This window comes from Bactrocera tryoni, chromosome 3, assembly GCF_016617805.1.
Source record: "Bactrocera tryoni isolate S06 chromosome 3, CSIRO_BtryS06_freeze2, whole genome shotgun sequence".
In the NCBI taxonomy this organism is placed as follows: domain Eukaryota; kingdom Metazoa; phylum Arthropoda; class Insecta; order Diptera; family Tephritidae; genus Bactrocera; species Bactrocera tryoni.
The window spans coordinates 28528872-28548956 of NC_052501.1; the positions used below are offsets into that span (position 1 = coordinate 28528872).

The following is a 20085-nucleotide window of genomic DNA, read 5'->3' on the forward strand; positions in this document are numbered from 1 at the left end:
AGAATTAAAACTTTTAACACATATTTTTAGTATTAATTATTTTATTATGTTTTTATTTGTGCATTTTAAATTTTATTGCCTTATAAATAAGTTTGTATATAAAAATCACAAATTTTCAATATAACAAATAAATTAAGGTTTAAGTTTGAAGTCTACTATAATAAAAACTTTAAATATCTATACAAAATATTATATCATTTTTTTTTTAATCTTTCTTTTTTTTTGCCTATGATTTCTTTTTATACAATTTTATATATTTTAGTAGAAAAACCAGTTGCTGGTTGTTTGGAATGTTGTTTTTTCTTAAATTCAACAAATATAAGAAAGTGTTTACATTATAGTTTATATAAAATATACATATATTAAATTCCTAAGTGAATGAGCATAATATTAGGATTTTCGGCGATCAACAAAAATCACGTTAATTGCTGCCCAAAAGTGGACAAACTAGCCAATATAACGGCTATTTCACACGTAACTATTTGTTGGACTCAGTTTGACGCACGCCATACTTGCTCCAGAATGTAACGGGACATTTTATACGCTTGCCAGAGTTTTTATGAAAAACAGAACACTCATCGAAAGGTGGACAATATAAATGCAGTGACACAGCGGTCTCAATGTGACTCGGATTCTCCACACGATGCAAGCCGAGGTTATCTAAGATTATAAAAAAAGAAATTGGTTTAATAAACAGTTTAACGCCAAATTGTTTGACGAGATGCCTACCATTTATGTATGCCACATCATTAACAGTTATTGTGGTGTCGCCCTCGGCTGTCAGTTCTGCACTATCGAAAACATGCTCCCCCTCACTATCGCTATCCACTTGTCCAATGTCCGCCCCATTGGACATCTCTATGGCCTGCGTGCATGGCATTTTGTAGCGCGTCTCCTTCAGATCACCCTTAAGCATCTTCATAAAACAATGCGAATCGGCATGATCGTGTATGGCGGAGCCTTGGCCTTCACCCCAACATAAGATCATCAAATTGAATTTGCCATTGCCGGCATCGACCAAATTGCGCGTGTACTTAAAACGATCGAACTTGGCGAAACGCTTCCATTCGCGTGCATTCGATTTGTATGTCAACATTATGTGATTGACCATCTCGATATTTACGAAGTTCGTCTCGAACTCTTTGTGTAGTGCAGTGATCAAATCACTTAAGCTATCTATGCTGGGACCATATTTCAGTGGTTTTTCTATGCCACAAAAATAACGTGTGGCATCACGCAAATAACGCTCCTGCTCCAAATCTGCATTTCCGCTGTTGACTTTGGCAAGCGCCATATCGGTGCAAGTTTGATTAACCTGTGTCGGAGCAAGAAAATAATGATTGAAGTTTTTTCTTTGTTAAAGCTTGTATTATAACTGTTTTAAAGAGAATTCTACTAAATTTTTCTAAAGACGCGTTTCAATACGACTGACCAAGTGACCAATTTGATCTCTTTTCCTAGAAATCGGATTTCTCTGATTTGTTAGGTCTCTTATAATCTAAACATTTTTGATTTTTTATTTCTATTATCTTTGACCACTGGTTTGTCCCATTAGCTCTAGAAATTTTGTTGGAAATGTCATTCTTTTGATAATGATTTTTTTTTTTCAAATAATTAAAACAAATTATGTGTATTTTCGATTTAATGGTCAGAAATTATCTCTATAATGCGTGTTTAAATTGATTTTATAACAAATAAAACAAATTGACTCAATTGACATTACTGTATATTTAACGGTACATTTATACCTATTTGATAACCGCTTTTTAAAATTTTATGTGTTAATAGTTTTAATTTCCGGAATACATATGTATGTATATGTACTATATATACAATACGTGTGAATATGTATATATGTACATATGTATATAGTATATTGACACAATTTTGTGTATGCGCAGTAGAAAGCATTTGTGATAATATTTTTTGAAAAAAAACAGCAAACAGTTTGTGATTCCTTAACATCTGTCCAAAGCACTAAAATAGTCGCATACTTGTGGCATATACATATATATGCATGTGTTTGTATGTGTACGTACGTAGATAAGCTCTGATTTGTGATTGCTTCTGGTTTTAGGTTTTTATATGTTTGAAAATATAGTTTCATCGTCACATGGAATGAGTGTGTCATGTGCGCTTTGCTACAGACAATAAATTTAATTAAGAGCATTAAACAAAAAAATTTTACATATATTTGATTGATTGCAAATTAACCAATTTCTACTTTTAACCCAATCGAAACGAAGTCTAAGCACCATGTTATTATTATTAACATCTAACATACAAATGTTAATATGCCTATTGACAGCGTTTTGACATTTTGCTTTTATTTTGACTAATATAAAATACTTGCAAAATAAATTATTTAATTTATATGAAGAAAAAAAATTTTAATTTTATTGGACAATACTAAATATGTCTTCGATCACATTAATACTCAAGATGATCGGTCTAAACCAATTAGTCATTTCAGTATTTGCAGTTAAAGGTGATCTGCATTTGTACTGCAAAGGCACTAATTTTATAACGTTATAATAATTAGTGTTTATTAATAATACGCAATTACATATATAATTTGTGTAATTTATATAACTATAGACAAAATTGAGTACTGGCTAACACATTTGTTGGCTTGACTGCGGAGAAGAGGTTATGTTAACACAACTAGGAGTAACAGCCTCAAAAGTACGCAGTTTCGATTGAATTATAAAATGTATATAAGATAATAACGATAAATTGGATAGTAACTCAAAAATTCTCAGTTACGCCCAAATTGGGGTATATAATAATAATGTACCCAAATAGTTGGAACTTTTAAATTTGTATGTAGAATGTGGAATTTTTGTTGCAAAAGTTAAAGTTCCAAACACACCTGGTTAGTAGTGGGTCAACAAGTTTACCTAATTAAAAACATACAAAATTTATGTCAATTAAAAAGTTTTTCACTAACATTGAATAGAAAAACATTTAATTTCTAATCGACAGGTGTTTTTTACACCCTAAACAAATACATACTCACACACTCATACCCAAAACTTGAATCATTGCTTCAGATTTTACACACGTTTTCAAAATAACAGTTAAACTCACCATTTGTAACACGTGAATTACTGGGATTTCCGCAAAGCGGTATTATGTCTGGTTGTGATGTGTGTATATGCACATGAATGATAATCTTAGAATTATATTTTTGATTTTGATGCTGTAAAACATATTCGTTCTTATATAAGCTACATAAAATTCTTATCGCTTATATACAACTATGGGCAAAAATTATTTAATTGAAATTTCGCGCGAAACCCATTCGTCCAAAATTTGACTTAACAACTGTTTCGAGGTTTGGAAAAAAACCTTGGCACAAGTTTGGGGCCAGAGAGGATTACTGTTAGCTGGACAACATAGTTTTGAAATATAAATTGAGAATTAAAAATTATGAACAAAGTATTTGTTGCTCATAGTATATTTTACTACGGTACTCGTATAACCAAATACACCTTTTATTGTGTAATTATTCGAGTATGTGTATGTTTTACTGTTCTTCTGTAAGCAGAGTTTACAGATTGGTATCCCGGCTTTTAAATAATTTATGTATAACGGTAGTTAATTAAGCTGAGTTCACACGACGCGATATTCGGCACTACGTAAGCAGAAGTGTGCCGAATTTATAAAAGATCGAGGATTATTGTTTTCGCAACATTTTCCAAAACAATTTGACGAATATCTTAAATAATCCAACAATAAAATAATCAAAATAGTGTTATATCTGAGCTAAATCGATATATGCATTTAAAACGTAATTGAAATATAAGCTTATTTATTTCATATGTACGAGTATGTATGTGAGTAAAAAAAAAGCGTTTGGTGCTTTAAGGTCAATATTCATTAATTAATCAGCAGATTACGGCATCAAAAAGTGATTTTTTCATTGTGATAAATATACATACACATAAAAATACGTATTTATTATTAATTAATATTTCTGTCCGCAACTAACACTTCGAATTTAAAAAGAAATACTAGTAATAAAAATAAAATTTCTCTCTGAAGAAACATCCTTGTAATATGCTTTAAACTTACACTTGAATTTGTTTGCTCTCCTATGTACGTGTATATCCGTGATTTTTTTGTATTGTCTTTATACATTCAGCTTTTAGCTTTAAAATTCGATATTAAATTGAAAATATTTTTCGAATGTTTTTGTTTTTAATTTTTTAATCACTGATTTAGGCTCGACGCGTACGTTTCGAAAAAGAGAATATGAATGATTCGAGAATCACAATTCTTTGCTGAGCTGAGATTGAAGCTCGCGATAGATGCCTTTAATCTACTTGTATACATACATATATACATATATACAGTAAATATAATTTTTGTAAATAAAATAAATCATATACATATTTACAAATACATGCTTATAAATTTATAAGCCAAAGTAGAGTTACATACATGTACATACATATGTGTATGAACATACATATATACATGTACTATATACATATAGATATATATATATACATATACGAGTATATGTAAACATTATGGCAATTCAGTTAATAATTTCGCAGTATTGTTACATAAAAATTTGGAATATGCTTGAGCTTTAAGCGTAAATTGGACTATTTAAAATCAATAATATTTACTTCGTATCCGGTTATGTTTGTATGTATGTATGTTAAATTAAGAGAAATTTGTTGTAATTTTACGCAAATAAAAATATTTATTTATTTACGTGCAATTAGATTAATCAGAATAGTTATTTTGTAAAAAAAATATGTTGTGAATTTTCTCGTATGACATACCAATGACGTACATACAAAAATTAAGTAAAATAATACAATATTTATAGCACACTGTTTATACATAAATTAGTTAAGGTCTAGCCACCGAAGAATTTTCAAAATAAAAATGGAATGGAGTACACAATTTCAATGTTTTCGGGTTATTTTCTTAACTCAATCGAAAGTCTAAGCGCCATATTATTATTGACATTGTCCAACATATAAATATTAATGTGCAGATTGACAGCATTTTGACATTTAACTTTTATTTTGACTAATTTGCAAGATTTGCAAAATAAATTATTTTACTTATAAGGAGACAAAAAAATTGTAATTTAAATGGACAGAATTAATTAAGACTTCGATCACTTTAATGCTCAAGATGACTGGCCTAAACATTTACATAAATATCTGCAATTAAACGTGATCTACATTTATACTGGCTCTGCAAAGCCAGTTAAGGTCGCAGACTCTGATTTAACGTTCCATCCATCGCGATATAATAATTAGGGCAGTTTTCTCAATGTCTGGTTAGCAGCCATCCGTCAGTTACGATCTGGTTAAAAAAAGCTTCTTTACCGAAAGTCGTGGTTAAGTTAACAAGAGCTTAACTGTCAAATGTCTGCTAACGCGACATTGAGAAAACGGGCTTTAATGTTTTTTGACACATTTGTTAATGCGCAGTTATGTACATATATAATTTCGGAAACTCATATGACTATAGACAAATTTGAGTGCTTGTAAGTATATACTGGCTAACACATCTAAGGATATAAGGTTAAAAAATGCGCAGTTTTGATGTGATTATATAGTGTATGGTATAATGTATAGTAAATAATGAATTCAAATAGTGTCAGGCTCAAAATTGCTCAGTTTTTTATATAAAAAAAAATAAATAATTTCGCATTTTAATTAAAAAAAAAATATAATTTTTTTTACAAAATTTTTTAAATTATGAAAAAATAAAAAAAGTTTTTTTCTTGGATCTGGTGGTCAAATTCAACCATTAATTGTAAAAATCTAGAGTACATTCTAATAATACTTTCTATTCTATATTTTCTAATAAATATTTTGGTTCCATTTAAAAAAAAGATGCATTTATTTTATTTCTTTTAATTATTTTTGTATAATATTTAGCAATTTTCTACCCCTAAACTAAAATCTATAACATCGTGCCACTTGGCTTCAATGATTTTAGAACTTTGCTCCTAAATGTAGGCAATATATTTTCAATTCGGCTCGTCATTAATGTTTTCACGAAAGCACAGTTAGTTTAGAATACCAACCTACGCAATTCTATTCGGAGTAACATATTGTGAGAAGTAAAACCAACAAACAAATACATTTGAAAAAATTTCGTTCGCAGTATACATACAAAAAAATGTATTTTCTATTCGACAGGTGGTTTCTTTCTAAGAACAATGTATCGTCCGTGTTTTTTACTCATACACAAAACTCGTATAGCTGATTAATATTTTCCACACGTTATCAAAATCACACTTCACCCATTATTTGTGACACCAACGCGATAGTGACAACGTATACTCGTATGAAAGCATTTCACGCGATTTTGTTTTTTGGAAGGTGGTATACTCATGCTCATATTTTATTTTTAAGGTGTAGTGCAGTCGTGCTAATTTGGCTTTGCGCTACATAAAAACATATATGTACATATGTATATTAAGAACTAAATAAATAAATCTAAATAATTTTTGTTGAATTTCTTCTACCCTAATCACTTACAAATACAAAGTTGACTATATAATTTTTTTGGTAATTGTTTTCATTACTGTAAGCAGAGGTCATAGAGTACTGATTGCAATACTCTTACACCTACACTGAAATCACTTATAACGGTATCAACATTTTTAAGTTGAGAGTACAAATGGAAAAATAATAAATGCATTTGAGCCACTCGTTGGGCTTATCTCTCGGCTAAAACGTTACTTTAAAACGTAATTGAAAAGTGTGCTTATTTATTACGTATCTTTGTATGTACATACATATGTATGTATGTATGGCGTACGGTGTGTTAAGGTCAGCGTTCATTAATTAAATAGCTGATTAGGGCATCAACATTTTTTTTTTTACTTTTTCCATAAATGTTTATGGAAAATTCCTGACCACAACTTTTTTGAATTAAGAAAATAATAATTTTTTTCACAAATATTCTTGTCTTGTTCGAACTTACAATTCAAATTGCGTGTTATCCTATATGTGAGTGTATCCGTGTTTTATATATATGTATGTGTGTATATAGTAATCCCCTCTTGCAGCTGATAACTCGATATTAAACTGAAAATATTTTTCGTTAATTCTTAAAACGTTCTTAATTTCAGAATTTTCAAAAGGCTCGACGCGCACGTTTCGAATAAGAGAATATGAATGATTCGAGAATCCTAGTTGTTCGATAAGCTGAGATTGAAGCTCGCGATAGCTTCTTTTAATAATATATAGGTTCAAGTTTTATATATAACATCAAATAAATATCTGTTTGTATACGCTCACATACATACATACATAAATAAGTTCAAATATATGAGTCAAATAATATATACATATGATATTTATAAATGTATGGTATATTAAGGGTGTTTTTTTCAGCGGTATAGAGTTTTTATTTCAAATAACGCAAATAATGTTTAGGCCTTTCATTATGTACCATCCTTGTTGGAACAATTTCGCACTACATTTTCCAGCATAGTCCCCTCCAACAAGTATAGAATATTGACTCAATTACTAGATTTAACATTACTTTAAGGAAATCTGTTTTTTTTTTTTTTCAGAGAATCCAGTTCAGAGATATAGTGATCACCGCAAAACGTCTTTTTTTGAGAGGAGCTCCCGAAGATCAGATGTAGTTGCTTTCCAAATAAATATTTTTACTAATACCAAGTCTTATAATACAGTTAAAAGATACCATAATATGTGGAAACATTTTTGGATCAATATATTTAAAAGTTTTCTCAGAAAAAAATTCTGGAAAATTCGCTTTTTTCGGCCCTCTCTGTATATAACCCCTAAAGTGCTTGTACAAAAAACGTACTATTATCTGACAAGTGTAACCGCCCTCCAAAAGTGTCTATTCTTTATATAAATATATCGGGAATAACAGTATCGAAAAGCTTTAACTCTAGCACTCACCACTGATGTCAAAGTCTGCTATGAAAAAGTATAGACCAATAACGCCTTAATCATTCAAAACACCATAGATTGTAGTTTTATAAATGTAAGAGGCCTAGAGAGCATTTTCATTCGAGATCAATCGGACACCGTTGTTTTTTTTTTTAACGGTGAAAGTGTATTTACTTTGACAACTGAGGTTGAGATCTTTCTCTCTATGAAAATCTGTACTTCTAAAAAAAATACCCTATACTTAGTATGGGTTTTCCTGCGATTGGGGGTTTTCATTTGCGCTCTTGGGTTTTTTCGTGACAACATTTTAGAAATCTACGAGATATTTTATTTATTTGTTACTGTCTAAAAACATGAAGCGTTAAAACTTTCGTGGTAGGTGTGTTATATGAGCCTAACATTCAAGTGATAAGTAGACCATTAGATCATTTTGTTCATTTAGTAATCACAATCATATGTTCATGTCATATGTGTCAGGGAAGTACCTTCAGATACATAAGGCCTGTTAGTTATATGTGGTTTAGGGCGTGTTTTCACCCGATCTTATTCATTCTAAGCACAAATATGCACCGTTATAAGAAAAACGTCGTATAGTCACCCGGAAATTCGAAAATTATATATTAAGCTAAAATAAACTATACGTACATGTGTCCTGTCCACATATCTGGTACCCAGGGGCTTGAATAGTTTTTGTTAGTTTTGGACAATTTTTGGTCCTAAGGTGGCATACTTCAAAGGCAGTGTTCGTGCAAAGTTTTATACCATTATGTTAATTGCCTCTTAATTTTTACACTCGAGAGGAAGGAATCAGATGAGATTTAAAATTATGTTATAAGGGACTTCGTGGCCGCAGTCCGTTTTTGCTCATTTTCACACTGCAATATGAAATTTTCAGAGGAATGCTACGTACCAAATTTGGTTGAAATCGGTCGGTCAGTAGTATTCATATATATTTTTGACAAAATGATTCGGAAAACCTAAGGAAAAGTGATAGAAACCGTCTTTTGAAAACCCGCAATGAAAACTTGGAGACAATAGACTTCATTTATGAGAGTTCAGTCACATATATACATATGTAATTATTTTCTATCTAGTCTAACATATACTATCCTTGTAAGCCTAGTTACAACTTTTTTCGGCGATAAATTGAAAAGTACAATTTTGTGCTCAGTTTGTGAGGCTTCGCCGAGAGTTTTTTGGAGTTTGGCACGATTTTCAGCAAATGATGGCATTGTAAAAGTTATCTTATTCTACAACCACTCTTTGACTAAGCGTCAAGTTTTCAAAAATATTGTTCTTCTCGAAGATATTTTGTTCATTAAATTTCTGATGACAATTGCTTTGAGACAAGATATACATGAGAAAAGGGATATCCGACTCTGAAATGCTGGTAATCAACGCTCAGCTCTTAAAATATATTATATATTTTTTAACGAAACATGTGCATTCGATGGAACGCTGAGCTGTATGAGATATACAACGACATTGACACAGTTCAGGGAATTAAGAGACAGCGGCTGCGCTGGCTAGGACATGTCATACATATGGACGAAAACACTCCAGCTCTAAAATTATACGACGCATTACCCGTCGGGGGAAGCAGAGGAAGAAGAAGACCTCCACTCCGTTGGAAAGACCAGGTGGCGAAGGACCTGGCTTCGTTTGGAATCTCTAATTGCCGCCACCTTGCAAAAAGGAAGAAACGACTGGCGCGCAGTTGTTAACTCGGCTATAACCGCGTAAGCGTTGTCGATGCCAGTTAAGAAAAAGAAAATCGAAGTGAGGTAAATATGTATATCATTCGTGCTCATGCTCGTGGGATGAATATATCATTATATAAGCTTCTCAGAAGCAGCAGAGTGAATATAGCGGCTTTCAGAGTGATTCCCAAAAATGTTTATATAGAAGACATATCAAAATGACTTGCTATTATTACATGCGGGCCGATGTGCAGCACCTGCACATGCGTCAGCTTTATTTTGACAAATGAATTAAAATTTAGCGGCTACTATGACTAACTCAACTTAGCCGAAGGGTTCTCAACTCACTAGCTCCAGAAAGCGCTCAATCTGACAGTTCTTGGTTGTAGAAGGGTTTGGAAGGGATCAATTTGTAAAAGTGTAAACAAAATCTGAGCTTTCGTTTGGCCAGTTCGAGAAGAAGCTGAAAAGTTTTTTACCATGCTAGTAAGCAAAAACTGCCGAGACCTTTGTTATTGTGGCCTTCTGGTCCCACACCTTTTTAATCTAACATATGCCTTGCACTTCTCTGAACATTTTTCTAACCACTAATTGCAAATAAATTAGTTAGACTCACCATGGTGGCACTTCTGGTCTCCGCAGTCCTTTGATTATCGCTGCTATCCCGGTTCGTTGACTCGACAGTATCTTTCTTCTCAGTATTGGCTGAATGCTGTAAACGCTTGCGGTGACACATTAGTGGAAACTCGCACTGATCGCACACACTTTATAAAAGCCAAACAATTTAACGAGCGCGCAATTTACCTCAACGCTTAACGAAAACCGTTGCAATCGATGATTGCGCTCGCTTCAATGCCGATGAAAGTTTAAGCTGCACAACAGTAATATGGCAATATGGCAATAAAACAACCGACTGCAGCAAATGATCTGCTGGTTTATGATCCTCACTTGATGTATAAAGTTTGTGTGATTAGCTTGTGGTTGCAAAGACGCTGGCGTGTGGCATGAATATTCACGAGCTGATAATGTTTTCTCAATGCACTTGTAACATTTGCTTTTTCACTAATTACTGAATGTTTACGATGTTGTTGCCTTTGTTGTTGTTTTTGTTGTTTACACGAATTGTTTGCATGATTTAGTGGCATTTGTTAGTCGACGCAGCGAGTTGTAACTTCGAATGGCTCTGAACCGTTAGTGTTGCGTACCTGCACGTTTGTGTGGCTTTTATCCACAGCTCAGCCTCGCACAATCACAACAACAACAACATTTTCGTATCATCACATTTTCATGTGATTTACTCAATTCCATTGGCTGCTATGCCAGCCACACAGCAGACGCGGCTTGCTAGCTTTCCTTGTGTGTCTCCAGTTTGTTGTTGTTGCTGTTGTTTTGCTACCTTTGCTATCATCAATGGCGCTACAACCTCAACCTGCGCTCTATTCTGTTTTTTGTTATTTCAATATTTTCTCTTTGAGTGTTTGCAATTAGCGGCGCCTGTGGTACCGCAACAACAACACGCCGTTGTCGCATTGATCCAATTGGTGGCTGCTAAGTGTGTATTGACATGTCTGCTCTTTGAGTGTTTTCAAATCGGCAATTAATGCCTGCCAACAGTAGCACTTCGGCGGCAGTTTTCGGGTCATTAACATAAATAACGGTAACTTAGGGCGCATATGTATGTATGTGTGTGTAATCTACATAATTATGTGGACATCACTTGCTACCTGTTTCTACGTGCGCGTCAACATTGTTTGTTGTAATATTGTTTTTGTTGCCATATTAGTTTGCCATCTTTCACCTTCTCATCTCTCTTGAGAATTCTTTTTTTTCGTTGTTTGCTTTGCCCAAAATAATATTTACTAAAGAGAAATGTTACGTGTTCTTCCGTTGCTCGAGCGTCTTAGCTCAAGTCTCCTCTTAGGCAAACAGTTGCTCAAGTCGAGGTTGCAGCTGTTCAGCTGATAATTTGTTTCCAAATAGTTTCATCAGCAATTTTTGGCGTTGTGGGGTCATGTTGTTGCAATATATTATGATAAACTAATTCAGAATGAAAAGAAGATGAAAAACATTACGTGTCTCGCATTTTATTTTATGCATAATTGGAAAGTTGTTAGTTTGTTACACTGACGTGGTTTTCGATTATGTAAATAGGGTTCTTTGTGAATTTACTTTTAATGTAACTGTAAATAATTGCCTTATAGTTACATATAGTGACATAATTATCAGAAACAACTCGCTGCTTAAAAGTCTAGTAAAATTAAAAGTTTTCCTCACAAGGACTTCAATCTGATCGTTCAGTTTGTATGGCAGCTATATGCTATAGTGATCCGATATCGACGATTGTGATAAATGAGCAACTTCTTGGGAAGAAAAGGACGTGCGAAAAGTTTCAAATCGATATCTCAAAAACTACGGGACTAGTTCGCATATAAATAGACACACGGATATGACTAAATCGACTCTCTTCTCTGTTAAATTTCCCGGGAAAACGATATTTCAAAAAAATATATTTTGCTAAATTGATAGGACTGTCTTTAATTTCTATGCCAAATATGAGCGCGATCTGTCAAACAGTTTACAGTTTACAGGCGCTACATAAAACGGTACACATCAGTAGTGCGTTACGATTTTTACAATGGATAAAAATACCGAACAAAGATCTTGTCTCAAATTTTGAATTTCTAACCAAATTTCGTGTGCGAAGTGATTGCGAATGTTGGAACAAGCTTAAGGCGATTAAGTTTTATCAAAAGCACAAGCCAACGAGTGGTACAAAGCCTTCAAAGTCTGGACGCCCTTCGACCTCTTCAACTGATGAAAATATTAAAAAAGTGAAGTGTTTGAAAATCGTTAAGCAAGTGTTAGTGAGATGGCAATAGAGCTCGACATCTCTCGCGAGCCCGTTCGAAAGATTTTGGTGGATATCCGATAAAGCTGAATTTTTTCAAAAAGATTGGACATGCTTAATCGTTGGAATTCCGATCCCATATTCATAGATTAGCTCCGGAGGAACAGAAGGTCAATACGGAGTTCTATTTGTCTATATTAAGGCGTTTGCCTGAGCACATCCATCGAAAACGGCCGGAATTGTGGAAGAACAGTTCATGGATTTTACACGATGATAATGTACCATCGCATCGAGCCACGATTGTGACCGAATTTATAACCAAAAACGCAATGAATACCATCGATCAACCACCGTATTCACCAGAATCTGAATCCATGTGATTTTTTCTTGTTACCCACACTGAAATTGCCGCTCCGTGGAACCCGTTTTCAGTCGATTGAAGAGATAAGACAAAATACGCTGAAGGAGCTAAAGGCCATCCCAAAAAGTGCTTATGTAAACTCTTTTCAAGACTAGAAAATCGTTAGCATAAGTGTATTGCATCTGTTGGGGATTACTTTGAAGGCGACAAAAGAAATATTAATAAATATTTTAATGTTTGCGTTTTATTTACAATTCCCCATGTATAAAAACCTATATAGTTTATAATATCTCCGATATTTCCTTCTGGGTGTCATAAAATTCATTTAATATACCAAAACAAATGGTAGTCAAAAGAGGCAAGGTCTGCTCTATAAGGCGGGTGAGACAAAACTTTCCAGCCGGTGTTTTCCAAATACATAGTTGGAAAATTGTTGCCTTGTCTAGTTGCAAACTCCGGCCTTTTTCGGCAGTCTCTCGTTTCAATTCGATGAGTTGTTGTCGGTAACATTATTCATTAATAGTTTCACTTGGCTTTTCTAGCTCATAATACTGCACGCCCTTCTGATCCCACCACATACCATACGCAAAATTACTTTGGCGATATGGGTATTCGTCTTTGTTGTTGATTTGACTCGCTGGCCAAATGTAATGTATCCGGCTGCTTTTAACCGGTTTGAAATGTTTGCTTAAGTGACTCCCAAGGATTGTGTTTGGCAACAATCTTCATCAAATAATGCTTTCAATTCCTCATCTTCAAACTTCTTAGGCCGCTCAGGACGATCTTCGTCTTCCGAGTCAAAACCACAAATCACCGATCCACCAAAGGATCGGAATTCATTATAATGATTAATTAGATTAATATGCAAGGTGTGTTCCAAAGTAAACAGGACTTAAAAAAAACGAAACAAATGATTTTTTCGGCAAAATCAATTTATTTTATTCAAAATAGTCGCCTTCTCCTTCAATACAGCTTTTTGCTTGGTCCAAAAGCATCTCGAACGAGTGTTTTAGCTCGTTCGTCGGTATGGCCGCCAGTATGCCGATGCAAGCCTTTTAAATGGCCTCTACGTCTGCATAACGCTTCTTTTTCATGGGCAAATGCATTTTTCCGAAAAGGAAGAAGTCGCACGGTGCCTTATCAGGTGAATACGGGGAATGGTTAACGGTTAAAATGTGATCTTTGGTCAAATAATCGTCCTTCGAATGTTGGATTCTGAGCAATTTTTGGTCGTCAGTCAAACCGTGAACACACCTTTCGTAAGCCCAAATGTTCGGTCAAAATGCGATAAATCGATGTTTTGGAGATGTTCAATTCCATTTCCATGAATTTGAATGATGATTTCGTCTGATTTTTGATGAATTCACGCACAGTTTAGATGGAATTTCCGGTGATCACGGATTTTGATTGGCCCACATGTTGATCGTCATTTATGTCCTCACGACCACTTTAAAACCTCTCGTGCACTCTGCCACGGGATAGGCAATCATCGTTTCGGTATTTTAGAAAAAAATTTAATGTTGGCTCTTTGTTCGAAGCTCATTTTCGCACCGATAACACAAACATACTGACACTTCTCACTGGACAATCGATAAAGATAGTTGATTCTAACGCACCAGTCGACATATAGAAAAAGTCCTGTTTATTCTGGAACGCACTTTGTATTAGGGATATAAGGTTCAATTTTATTTATTTATATTAAGCACCAAACCGTTAATATAATTTAATAACTTTTAAAATGTGTCCACTTAATTTCATTAAAATATCACACATTTTGACTAACCTGGGGTCAAGTGCAATAGGATATAGTGGGGGGCAAAGAAATGGAAGGGCTGATTGCATTAATTTTTGACATTGCCTAAATATACTTGAGGACTTATTCTCAAGCAATATATGGACTAAAGCCAGCCGGATGTTTCAAAAAAAGTTTTGGCCCGATTTTATCAATTTTAGGCACAAAAATACACTGTTATTAGAATTTCAATAATATATCTCAAAGATTGACCGATATTTTCGGCAAAAAGTCAGTCATACGTACTGGCGTCCACATTTTCGGTCGGATTTTGACAATTTTTAGACTCGATGGCATACGTCAAAAACACTATTTGTGCAAAGTTTTATTCCGAATATACATATTCATTGAGGCTTGATTTGGTTTCTTTCATTGGGAGGTGTTTTTTACGTGACCGGTCCCAAACCCAGCGCACAACCCTCGGAACGGATGTTTTTTAGCTACCCAGAGGATATTTGGTCTAAGGTCGGAAGTCGTGTGCTGCTTGAGCCATATGTAAAATAATTGTTTCTGACCATTCCCTAGTGAATGGCACTCAAAGAACTTTCCCCACTTGCGTGCACTTTTACACATGACTCCATCTGCGTTACAAGTTTTTGATAGAAAGGTTCTGCGGAAGATTTATCTGAAAACACTCCATCTCTGAGAGTATTCGATGCAGTAGTACTTTTATCTATTTTCACATTGTTTGGGGTTCTTATAATATTTGCTGTCAACGGTTGTTGTAATCTTCTGCACCAAATTATAGATTAATATCTCAATTTGGTAATTAGTTATGTCATTTTATAAGCTCTCGATTAATGACGGTTTGACTACGAACTCCTTACTTTTTTGCCAAGGAACGTGTACCAAGTTTCATTAAGATATTGTATATCAAGTTATCACTTGCACGAACGGACGGATAGACGGACAGTCAGTCGGAGTTGAATCAGATCAATACTTCCCTGAGCCCACATATACATAATATAAAGATTTTCGAACTTACGGGTGACTTTGTACCGCACATATCGGCCAATATTTGTGTTATCTCAATGAAAAAGGGCTAGCGTATTTTACTCATGACAGTGTATTTTTGTGCCTAAAATAGCTGAAATTGGGCGAAAATTTGCCCTAGCTCCTATTTTACTAATATTTTAAGAACATCCGGTTGGCTTTACTCCATGTGATTGTACGTAAGGTACCTTAATGAAATCCAGGGAACATTTTTTAATATGTGGCATGATAATAGTCAATAGACGGAATCGGTTAGATACTACTCCAACTCCCATATACTATATATAATGATTTTCGTTTTTCTAACAAACCTTATGTCGGTCTGTGTATGATTTATATATATAGTGATGTACATATGTATATATAAAATTGCTTGAAGTCCGATCCTCTGGCGGACGTTTTACATCGTAAGTTATTTCCCTGACTTTGATTGCTGCAGTTGCAGAGATTATAAAATAATCGGTTGCACCCGCACTTAGCCCTTCCTTACTTGTTCTATTTATTTTTTATTTTTCTGACATGCCTTTTGGCATTAATCTGCACTTGTATAAAATATGTACAAATTTATTTACGACAATACACATACTATATACTGCATACAAATGTACATACTTATATTTATATATGTATGTATGTGTTTACCATTTTATATTAACACAGTGATAACAGAATATCATTATAAACAAATTAATTAATCTGAAGACTTGTTTATATATTCATAACAATGGCTTTGGCCAGATGTCAATGGGCAAAGATTTTTTCTTTAAGGAAGTTAGTGAAATTAAAATATTAAAATGTTTTAAAATAAATTATAATTTTTGCAAATTAATATGAATAAATATTAAATTTATTTTGTATTAAAGAAGTAGAAAAAAAATCAATATTTAGAAACTCGGCTTAAGACCTTTATATGGTATTCTAAAGACATACGAGTATGTACATATGTGCATATCTATATTATATAGATCTATGTATACAAACTTAAAAAATAATCCGTATAATACTATTAGTAAAAATAGTAACACTTTTTTCATAATTTAAAAATTCTTAATGTATTCTTCTACATCGTCCCCCTCATAGTTATAGTCTTTTTCAATCCTCGAAACAGTTGTTAAAGTCAATTTCCGGAATAGCCTTCAATGCGCGTAGCGATGCACGTTTAATGTCTTTAATTGACTGAAAACGGTTTTCCCTGCGCGGTCGTTTGCTGAATAGCCAGAAGACACACGGAGCTAAATCAGGCGAATATGGTGGTTGTGGCATGATATTGGTTTAAAAATTTGACGAAAAAATCACGAAGAATGAATGCAATATGCGACGGTGCATAATCGTGGTGCACCAAGAGTTGTCGGTCCATAATTCACTTTTCTTAGGCCCAAATGATCTTTCAAAATAGTTTTCAACTGGTCCTTCCGATATTTTAACGATGCCAGTAAGATCCTTGACTGTTCCAACACCAGCTGTGTCAACAGTGATTCATTACAGCAGTATTAAGTATTTCACATCAGAAACCAATTGATTCATTATAATAATATAAAATAAGCCTTATTAATAAGGTCAGGTGACTTTGTAAGTCAGCCAGCTCATAAACTCAATTTCATTTCAAAGAAATGAGTGTTTTGCCAACATGCTGGTAAGCTTGGGGTCGTTGTCTTGTTGATAAAGAAATTTCAGCGGCAATATCTTTCCTCTTGTGGTAGCGTAGTCGACTTCATTATTTCAACGTTTAATTTGGCATCCATGTTTCCTTTAATCCAAAACAACGGACCTCGACTGTAGTAAGAGAAGCACCCCCATACGTTGGTTTTGGCGCCTCCGTGTATTACTGTCCGGGAAACACATCTAGTATCAAATGAACCATATTCTGGCTTTCGGTGTCCTTGATAACCAAATAAAACAATTTTCGTTTCGTCGGATCAAAATATTTTGCGAAATGTTTCATCTGTTTAACTGTGGCCTGCACATGACGAGGTTGAATTTGTGGATTTTTTCTTGGGCTACTGCCGAAAAGGTCAGCTATTATCAACATTTTTCTTAATGTGAACATAGGAACACTACTTTTTCACTAATCTTTAATTTTTTTAGTTATAAAATGGCTTTCTTTGGTCCCAAATCACAACTTTTCTCAACTGGGGTCGCGAAAGAGCCTCTTTCTGTCCTCTGGATTTGGCTTCAATTTTTTTGCATTCGCAACTACTTTGGCAGAACATCCGAGTAAATATTCGATAAACTTGCAAGATTTTCCTTCTCCCAACAACTTTTTAATGAGATTATATTCTTCTTTAAAACAGTGACTGAAAGGGCTTTTTTCAACAAAGGGGGGTTAAAAATTTACAGTGAAATGTTCATGTAATATTGAATGTATGCTGATCGCAATAATGCCTCTAATTGTCTTAATCTCACGATTGGTCGCCTGACGATCCTGCAGTTTGCACAGAGCATCAATAGTTACCGGAACAACTGATTTTGGTCTACCTTCCTGAAATTCCTTTTAGAGTGATCTACGACCTCGATTGAATTTACCATGCCATCGATAAATACTGGTCATTGATAGAGCTTCATCAAAATTTAATTAAGTTTATCCAAAGAAATGTTTCAGAGGTAGTCCACGTTGAAAGTTGTAAAAATAATTACGCGAAAATGTTCGGCATTTAATTCCATTTTTTTACTGAGATGAATATTTTAAGTTCCTGTAAACAACACAAATAGCCGTCGTATGACAATCGTTCTCAGTATGTTTAACATCAAAAATGTCAAACTTTTCGTTAAAGTTGTGAGTTGCCGGATTGCAACACCAGCATTGCCAAATTTCGAAATATAAAACCAACCTGCGTGTGTTACACAATCTGATGGGTAAGGGTAGAAGACAATAGACACAACAAACATGTATAAACACATATGGTTGTATTAAACATAAATGTACTTAAATTATTACTAGTATTTTAATTTTGTAATAAATAATATTATTTTTTTAGTTTAAAAAATATTTTTATTTTTATTTGAATATTTAGATCGGAAGAGCACAATATTATTATTAATTTATTAATATATTTTTTTAAATAAATATTTTTAGCATGTTTTTATTATTTTTCTTCTCTTTTATTGTGATTTTTATCTGTCTTTCGGTCGTTTTATTATATTTTATCTTTTTAAGTGTATACAATAGGGGGATTCTCTTGGTCTTGTAAGATTGCAGATTGCAAAAATCCTATACCGAAATATACAAGGGCACGAGAGCACCCATTGCAGAATCTAGTGATATATTAACGGCTGATTCGGTCAATTTATTGTAAATGACTATTGTGCACGGCAATTGTGAATTGGCGCACCTTCTGCTTACATTTTTAACAAAAAAACTGCAACAACTCTTTATAATTGAAATAGAAATTATAAAATCTATTTAAAATTTACATTCCTCAACAATTTAACGTCATAATATGTATTTAAGTAAAATGACAGCTAGCACAGGGTTGCAATTATTTTTTTACGTGTCATTGCACGTAAATAAACATGGGTTTTGGTCTGACATATTTTACAGCCCTTGCAAATATTTTTCTGCGTGTGTTTGTTGTAGTGCCGTTGCATTAGGTGGAAAAATCTGCAAATCGTGCACCGTGCAAGGGTTTTGCAAGAGCAAGAGAATCCCCTAATGATTTCCTATTAATTTAAAACCTCTTCTCCAACGTATATTTTGCTTCCATGTCGTTTGATTTCTTCAAAAGCTCCATCGTATACTTATCATTATGTATCAAATAAGCTTTCAATGAAAAACTGTTGCTTCCGAACAAAGAATTATTCGCTGTCATTTATCACAAATACACATATTGACAACCTATTTTCAACATCCTCGATAGTATAGTGGTCAGTATCCCCGCCTGTCACGCGGGAGACCGGGGTTCAATTCCCCGTCGGGGAGATTACGAATAGTATTTTTTTCGTTGCAAAAGATTTTTATTTATCATTGATAACACATTTTAATAACTAATTTTTTTATTTATTTATTTCAAATGTGACACATTTTTTTAATTTATAAAAAAATACTTATATATTTTCATATAAAAGGTAAATTATGTAAGTTTTGAATTATTTTGTGCAATAATTTCATTCGGTGAGTAGATGTTTCTTTTCTTATGAACTATTTCTCGGTTAACCTCATTAAATCCACACCAATGGGGACTAGTGGAGTTTGTTTGACATTTGTGTTTTGTACAGGTGTAAGCGCCATGTTATTGAGTGTTATGGTGTGTTTTGGTTAACAGTGAAGCCGAATGACGTTTCATTCAGTTTATAAATTCGGTAAATATTTTTATAAAATTAATTATAAAATAACTTGGAATTGGAAAAATTAAGAAAAAAATAGGATCAATCGGTTTATTAATAAATAAATCTGTATATGTAAACGAGCGTACACACATATAAACATATAAGAATGCACATGCATACTGCTTTTATTTTTTTGTTTTGATAAAAGTAGTTCG

General features: G+C 33.5%; 1 protein-coding gene and 1 non-coding gene across 3 annotated transcripts; one reads left to right on the top strand and one right to left on the bottom strand.

Annotated features, from left to right (window-relative positions):
• Positions 1-253: 253 nt before the first annotated feature.
• Positions 254-7163, bottom strand: LOC120771203 (cysteine dioxygenase type 1). Of its 2 annotated transcripts, none has more exons than XM_040099104.1 (3): positions 4078-4207; positions 730-1315; positions 254-660 (listed from the first exon to the last, which is right to left on the bottom strand). In XM_040099104.1, the coding sequence occupies exons 1-3, from the start codon at positions 4141-4143 to the stop codon at positions 479-481; spliced, it is 834 nt and encodes a 277-aa protein (XP_039955038.1). In that variant the 5' UTR covers positions 4144-4207; the 3' UTR covers positions 254-478. The 2 variants fall into 2 exon arrangements, with proteins under 2 accessions (XP_039955038.1, XP_039955039.1); XM_040099105.1 differs by lacking the exon at positions 4078-4207 and adding an exon at positions 6970-7163 and having other exon boundaries at positions 255-660.
• Positions 7164-19451: 12288 nt separating this feature from the next.
• Trnad-guc lies at positions 19452-19523 on the top strand. Its single transcript has one exon. It is a non-coding gene; the product is annotated as a tRNA-Asp (tRNA).
• Positions 19524-20085: the final 562 nt, after the last annotated feature.